This window comes from Pseudophryne corroboree, chromosome 6, assembly GCF_028390025.1.
Source record: "Pseudophryne corroboree isolate aPseCor3 chromosome 6, aPseCor3.hap2, whole genome shotgun sequence".
NCBI lineage: Eukaryota > Metazoa > Chordata > Amphibia > Anura > Myobatrachidae > Pseudophryne > Pseudophryne corroboree.
The window spans coordinates 198783607-198792033 of NC_086449.1; the positions used below are offsets into that span (position 1 = coordinate 198783607).

Here is an 8427-nt window from a genome sequence, read left to right on the forward strand (position 1 = left end):
GCCATTAGATTTATGCCAACAGATGTGTGTTCAGCTTTAAACGTTTACACTTATATAACGGGTATGCTTTGTAGACATAAGGGAAACCCCAGTCACGCTGAGGGCAGACAATTCATCTCACACATTTCAGTCTCTTGCCAGCCAGGTAACACTTGATTAATTAGTTTACTTTGGATAGAAAATAAAAGGGCACAGTGCCCAGGAATTGTACTCCTCTTGTGGCACATAAATCATTGGTAACTGTACAAAAATGTAAACTACAATATAGTATATTTACGGATCATAGTGTTGGTCAGGGACAAACTTGATTATGTGTTTATTCCATCTGGCACATATTCCTAATAGAACACAGTCAGCAGACATCCATATGTTGTATTGATAACCATCTAGGCACTATTCTCTCTTGTGTATATGACGTGTACAAAGCCCTCTTCCCTCCTATTCTCACAGCCATGTTCTATCGCACTTCAGTTACAGGTCTCCCCTAGTCAGCAACCGTCTATACCCACATCTCCTCTCGCTCGTAACAGTTCATCTCTTCCAACAGCTGTCCGCCACTAGTAGTACACCCAGCGGCGTCACAAGGCGGGTGCGGGGGGTGCAGCCCGCACGCGGGTGTGACACCTGGAGGGGGGTGACACCAAATGTCAGCTCCTCTGCAGTGACAGGAGCCAGGTGCTGCAGTGAGAAAGTCTCCTACAGCACCCGGCTCCTGTAATAGAAGAGAAGCCGACAGCGCACAGAGACTGTCTCTGGGGGAAGCCCAGTATCTCCGGAGATGCTGGGCACGCCCCTGGAGTGACGGCAGGAGATCAGGGGTGTGCACCGGGTGTCACCACAACCGGTGACGCCTCTGAGTACACCGATTACTCTTCCTTACATCTCAGCTGTATTGTGTACTGAGAATCGTGGTGCTAATTGTTACCTGTGCTCTGTTTTAGTTTCTCAGCTACTGTGATGTTAACTTCTGTGTACCCTGCAGTGGCAAACGCAGGATTTCTAGAGGGGGGTTTCCAAATGCAGTCCATAATCTCCTACTCTGCAGCACATTGGAGCAAGTGTGGGAATCTGGAGGAGCGGAAGAAGAACCTAGTACAGACCCTGGACATTAAGGTTCACATGGATCTTTTTATACACTGGATACTGTATGGAATACAGTATTAATATTTAACATTATAGGTGGTCTATAGCAGGGGTCAGGGAACTTTTTTACCTTTTACCCCAAAATATATGTAGATACGCTGACGTTACCCCCTTGATTTGAAAGGAAGGAAATCAAATATTATTGTGTATATATATTCTGGTTATCACTGTTTATATGGCATTTCTGAGATACTGTGTATTATATATATATATATATATATATATATATGTAAAAAATGAAGTGCAATAGGGCGCCTAATGGTGTTATAAAAATTCTGAAATTATAGGATTTCTATGTAACCAATTCACCATGTGAAAAGTGCAAAGTGCAAATTAAAAAGGATCGACTTAGCTTCCTTGGGAGACAGCTTCAGTCTGATGACAATCAATATTCAGCCTCGCGTTCCCCTATAAGGGTATCTTTATGGCTATAGGAAATAGCTGGTGCTCTTTTCAATCACAGTGAACCATAAGAATGACACTTACATTGAAGTTCAGTCTCGACTGCACTGAAAGGTATCTTTTCATTTCTCCACTCACTGCAGATAGGAGACAGGCAGACGGTAGTGCTTAAAAATGTACACAAATTTATTCATGAAGCATAAAAACACACGAATACTGCAACACACGTCCCGCAGCTGATGGATGGTCGTCACAGCATAAAAACTTCAACCGATTTCAAGGATTCTCTCCCCTTTGTCAAGAAGTCTTCTTGCACTTTGCACTTTTCACATGGTGAATTGGTTACATAGAAATCCTATAATTTCAGAATTTTTATAACACCATTAGGCGCTCTATTGCACTTCATTTTTTACATTTTTTCCATATACTGGGCACGAGCTGCCACCCATTGACCTATGGGGGGTGTTAAAATATTTTTTATTTGATCACATCCATTATATTTCATTTTGTGTGTCTAAATTCAGGAATAGCCTTGGCGCTATTCTCTGTTTTTATATATACAGGTTGAGTATCCCATATCCGAATATCCGAAATACGGACTTTTTTGAGTGAGAGTGAGATAGTGAAACCTTTGTTTTCTGATGGCTCAATGTACACAAACTTTGTTTAATACACAAAGTTATTAAAAATATTGTATTAAATGACCTTTAGGCTGTGTGTATAAGGTGTATATGAAACATAAATGAATTGTGTGAATGTAGACACACTTTGTTTAATGCACAAAGTTATAAAAAATACTGGATATAATGACCTTCAGGCTGTGTGTATAAGGTGTATATGTAACATAAATGCATTCTGTGCTTAGATTTAGGTCCCATCACCATGATATCTCATTATGGTATGCAATTATTCCAAAATACGGAAAAATCCCATATCCAAAATACCTCTGGTCCCAAGCATTTTGGATAAGGGATACTCAACCTGTATATATATATATATATATATATATATATATATATACACACATACATATACACACACACACATATATATAATTATTTATTATTTTTTGCCAATTATTTTTTGGCAATGAATGGGTTAATTAACCCTTTCTCCCCAAAACACTAGAATGAATGTAAGAAAGATGGATGAGGGGGGAAGGGGGGGGCGGGGCGATGACGGCACGACTATTAGGAGACAGATGGTCACATCCTCACCTCAGTAATGTCAGTGGGAATTTCCCACTGTTGTGTGGGCCACTGTCTGATCCTGCGGAACTCCGTCAGCGGTCACCCACAGAACACTTCAAGTTCTGTGTGTGGGTTGACGGGCCGCAGGCAGGAGGATAGGACAGCAGAGGACGGGCGGGCGGGCGTGAGGGAGCGCGGTGTGACGTCAGCACATCACACCGCGGCTGGGAAAACAGCACAGGGTGGCCAGGAGGTAGCGCGGTGTGACATTAGCACGTCACATCGTGAGCTGGATGGTGCTGACGGGGCTGTGTCTCGGCAGCGCGACCGTCCATTACCCCAGGAACTTCATTTTTACCCCATTTGGGGTAATTTACCCCTGTTCCCTGACCACTGGTCTATAGTATAGGCTGTATCAAACATTTAAATAATATAAATAAATGGTCAGGAAAAGGTTAAACAAACCATAATAAATACACAAACATAATAGAACCAGTACTGCACTTTCTAAGCACACATTCTCCCATATCATTATAAGGCTCCTGTCTCTTCTACGTGGTACCTGCTCTCTGGTTCAGTGCACTGATTGAGGACTAAGGGGGACATTTACTAAGCAGTGATAAGAGCGGAGAAGTGAGCCAGTGGAGAAGTGCCCATGGCAACCAATCAGCACTGAAGTAACATCTATAATTTGCATACTATAAAATTATACAGAGCTGCTCATTGGTTGATGGGGCAACTTCTCCACCAGCTCACTTCTCCGCTCTTATCACTGCTTAGTAAATGTCCCCCATACACGGCAAACCTGGTAGATGAAGCTGCTACACTGTGCATGCACAGCAGCTCTGTGCAGTCCCTTAAACTAGAATAACAAAAGGATTTTTCCCACGCACTCTGCGGGCTGTTAGTAACAAGAACTGTATACTATATAATAATACAAAATTTAGAGCTCTTCATTACATATATTTTGCAAAAAATATGATAAGCCTCCAGGCCACTTCACGGCCGCTCTATTGCTGGAGGTCCCTAATACTAAGTATAAGTCCAGGGCGTGGACCCCACAAAGTCGGCTCAGGCCCAACCACCCCAGGGCAGCACACCATTGACATACTATAGTGTTAATAAGAAAGAAGCAGGAGCTATATGTTAGAAAGTGATACAAAAATAAGGGTGTTAGTAAAATACACAAAAGAGTAAAATTAGTGGAAAAATAAAAGTGTTACACAAGTGCTAAATAAATATTATGGTGTGCTGCCCCAAGGTAGCCCGATCATACCAAACCTGGGGGGTACCACTCCCCAAACTCACACACAGCATAATAATAATAATAATAATAATAATAATAATAATAATAATAATAATTACATCCACTATGGGTCATATAATTGCTTAGTGTATAGCCACATGATAATGGCACATACAAAACATATCCAGATTAAGAGCTAGTTTACCTGGAGTCACCCCTGTACCCTCCAAATGGCACTACAGGGCCCAGCATGCCCTCCTAATGCTGGCTCCATCTGTGCCTCTCTGAACTACAATATATAATGGCAAACTGCTCTAATCAAACTGGTAACACTCCTCAGGTGCTGCAGGAGGGGGTTACTTCTAGACAAGAAAAACAAAAGCCCGCAGCGTGGCGAGAGCAGCGAGCCCACAAGAGACTTCATTGCGCTCTCCCCCCTGTCGGTATTCTGGCGGCCGGGATCCCAGCGTCGGTATGCTGACTGCCGGGATCCCGACAGACGGTCACCCATACCCAACCCCTTTGAATGTTGTACTTAGCCTGATAGCAGTCCATTTAGGGAACATGCAACCCTTTTGCCCATTACTGAAGTCCATTTGTTACCTTGTCCCATTAAGTGATAGCTCATCTTTGCATTTGGGCACAGAATCTTCTCTATTTCCCTGGCTAGACTACGTTCAGAAATGTTTGATACAATTTGCCCAGTTCCTGCAAATGAAAAGGACAACATTTTCCTTCCTTTAGTTGCTGCACTATTGGCGTACTCCCCAGTAAAAACAGGAGCAATTCACCCATAAAGACAGGAGCAATTATGTAAAAACTGATATTGTTACTGATATTCAATGCAGGACCATATTTTCCAGTGTTCTTAAACTACCTTTGCAGACTCCATCTACTTTCACCTTGGCTTGATCTGTTTTACCCTGATAATTCTCACGAAACCAAAATTAAGTTTGCCCACTAGCGTGCATAATGCATACTCCATCTGTTACAGCACAGCCTTAAAGACCAAATGACCACATGAAACCAGGCTAGTTTTATAAAGTCAATGATATCTACAAACCTTAGCAGTGTCACTGTCTTCCAACGCCATTACTTTGACAAGCCGCTTCCTCTTAGACAGCTGTTTCTTCATCCATGCTTCCACCTGGACATTGCATTTCATAAAGATGACATAAAGCACATAGGCACTGAGGAGCAACATGCTCTCCCACCACAGAATAACGTTATCAAGGAAAAAGATAATCAGCATGATCAAATCCAGGATGTAAAATGAGACATCTCTGAACAGAGGCCACCAGGTGAGGTTGAGGATCTCCCTGGAGAAAAGGGCACAAGTACCAATAACAAACAAGATGTTAAAAACGGCAGAGCCCACAATTGTCCCAATTCCTACATTGCTGTGAGAAATGAACACCCCAATGAGGGAGGTGAAAAGCTCAGGTGCTGATCCACCAGCTGCCATAAATGTGGCACCAGCCACGTCTTCGGAGATCTGAAGCTTGTCCGTGATCACCCCCAAAGCCGGAACAAAGAATTCATCACAGACAATGGCCAAGGCCACAAATACGTACATCATGCCAAAGATGTGAAGCAATACCCAGCCCTTCCTGCGTTGCTCTATGCTGAATAGGTCCTCTGGGTACTCTCCTTTGGCATGAGGCAAAATGGGTCTGATGGGTTTGCTGGTAGTGGTAGTGGTTGAAAGAGTGGTTGTGATTGTTGGTTTAATGGGGGGCGTTATGGGATCGGGGGCCACGAAAATGCAGTGTCTGGTTTTGGTCCTTTCTGTTACATTATCTGTAGGGGGAACTGAGGTAGAGGTGGTGGTGGTGGTGCTGCTAGTGGTGGTCTGGTTTATCAGTTCTCGGACAGATACTTTTATAGTCATCTCTGTTTCTGCATCCCTCACCAAGCTAGGATCCTCCAGATTAGTCTCTGTCCAATGTTCTGGATCCATCCGTTCATCAACTGATAGCTGATAAAGAGAGCAGAGGAACATCACACACACTATGAACAAAATCCGGTTCAACTGAAGCCGTTTTCTCCTGTGTAGATGCATTGTAGTAGTGTAGCCTGGCTAGAAGACCAGAAGCCAGAAAAAGTGTGACTTGCTTCCACACAATTCTTTATTTCCTAGGGAGAGATTTCTGATCGTGTCCTATGCTTGTCTTTCATCTTTGGGTTGGCTCAGTGCATTATTTGCTATTTGGAGGTTCCTGTTGTGCATTATGGGGAGTCCTGATCAAAACAAGCATAAGAGGACCATTAGTAACATTATTTTTCCAAACATTATACACAAAAACAGGATTCAGATCATAATGCTAAAGCAAGGTGCCTAGCCAGGTCATAACCTGCCCTAGAGAGTAGGTGCATTTTAACAGAGGAGGAGGCCCATGTGCAACCTCCTCTGTCCGTGCCCCCTCCTCTGCAACTGGCACCTGGCATAGTAATAGAGTCTGAGCACTAGGGGGGCAAAGACTCTATTGCGCATGTGCAAATCTCAGGGAAAATGGAGCAGCAGCCATTTTCCCAGAGATTTCATTACTGCGCATGCGCAAAAAATTCTGGGAAAATGTCCGCCGCACCATTTACTTGGAGATCTGTGGATAAATGTTGCCACCGGCGGGGGAACTCCCGAAGAGATGAGTATTTAAAAAATGGGTGCATGGTGTGGTCCCACTTGGACCCCGTGGTCCTGTGTGCAACGTACACACAGCACCCATTATAGATACGCCACTGCTAGAGAGTGCAGATACTTTAAACGTGCATTCCACCAGTTAACAACTAAGTTGACATGTAAGAGAGTGCACGGTTACAGGCACGTTTCAAGTTGCCATATGTAATAGAATGTGATTACAGCCAAACTCAATTCCTGCCGACAGCTGCGTCCCCCAGAGGTATGGGGGATGCGATGCTGCTAGATTTACCAATATCCGGAATGCAAAGCATTTCCAATCTTGGTCTCTGCAGCTACTGCCATCTTGATGGGGGTAGCCCATTGTAGCCTATGGGCTACAGAACGTGTTTGTAGCTGACGGAGGGCTGTGCTTGTGCGGTCACACTAACTGTGCATGCGCAGCACCCCTGGCAGCTGTCACAGCACATCGCAGGAACAGGCTTCTTTTGGGGCCCTTGTTCCTGCATGTGCTGATTAATACATCAGCTAGATGTGATTGCATATTGCAATGCGAACCTGGGCGGTAAGATCCTGCCCAGATCGCATTGAATATGCGATCTATGATAAATGGCCCCCTATGCGAGTAATAAATGGGTAAACAAGAGGTGTGGGGAAGTGTTTACTTACCTTCCCCACATGGCCTCCTAACCCTAATCCTCTCCCCCTGCAGCCTAAACCTAATGCTGGGTACACACTGATAGATATATCTGCAGATCAATTGATCTGCAGATATATCTATAGCCTGATAGGGCAGCGTGCTGTTCATACGACTGCATTCACAGACATATCGTTGGTACACACAGGCCGAGGGACCAGCGATATATCGGCAGTTAAATAGACCGTCCGATATATATCGGCCTGTGTGTACCCACCCAGCATAACCCTACGTGGTGGCACCTGAAACTAACCCCCCCTCCCCGCAGCCTAAACCTAACCCACCCCGCAGCCTAACCCCAACCCTCTGAGGGGGGGGGCTAACCCTAACCCAACCTCCCTGCAGCCTAAACCTAACCCCCTGGGCAGCAGCCTAACCCTAACCCTCCACCTGCAGCCTAAACCTAAACACCCTCCTCGCCCCCCCACTCCCACCCTGCTGCTTACTTGTCCAGAGTCTCGGCACTTGCTCTTTCGGGATCCCGGCGGTCAGGATCCCGGCAGTCAGGATTCCAGCGCTGTGCAGGTGACCCTATTCGGAATCCTGGTGTCGGCATTCCAAGTAGTGTTGGGATCTCTGTGTCGAGATCTCAGCGTCGGAATATCGACTACTAGGATCATGACCGAGCAAGTGCACAGTGTGATAAAGTTTATAAGACTTCAATTTTTAAGTAATACTAATCGACTTAAGTTTAACTCTAGCTCACATCTGTAGGGACCTATTTATCAATTAATATATGTAGGATATCCCCCCAAAACACCTGTTTTTGGAAGGTATCCGCAAAGGGTTGGGTATGTTATCCCGACGGTTGGGATGCTGATTGTCACATGACCGACAGCGGCATCCCGACACTCACAATCACGACACCGGCCGGTGTAAGTATTCTACCCCTTCCCGTCACCTACCCTAATACTCCTAGGGTGGCGGCTACGTCTAATCCTCTGGGGGTGGCAGCTATGGTTAACCACTCCCCTAGTGCCTAACCCTAACTCCCCTAGTGCCCCACCCTCACCCGCTGCGGGCCCTAACCCATACTCCAATACTCACCTTAGGGATGTAGGCTGACGGTGTTCCAGAGCCGGTGTCCTGAGTGGTGTCAGTATTCCGGCGT

General features: G+C 45.1%; 1 protein-coding gene across 1 annotated transcript in view; it reads right to left on the bottom strand.

The window, feature by feature from the left end:
• SLC24A1 (solute carrier family 24 member 1) overlaps window positions 1-6218 on the bottom strand; it is a 192664-nt gene extending 186446 nt beyond the window's left edge. Inside the window, exon 1 of the mRNA XM_063925593.1 lies at window positions 5045-6218. Within this exon, the coding sequence (XP_063781663.1) occupies window positions 5045-6043 (999 nt within the window). The 5' untranslated portion in view covers window positions 6044-6218. The remainder of the gene's footprint in view (window positions 1-5044) is intronic.
• Window positions 6219-8427: the final 2209 nt, after the last annotated feature.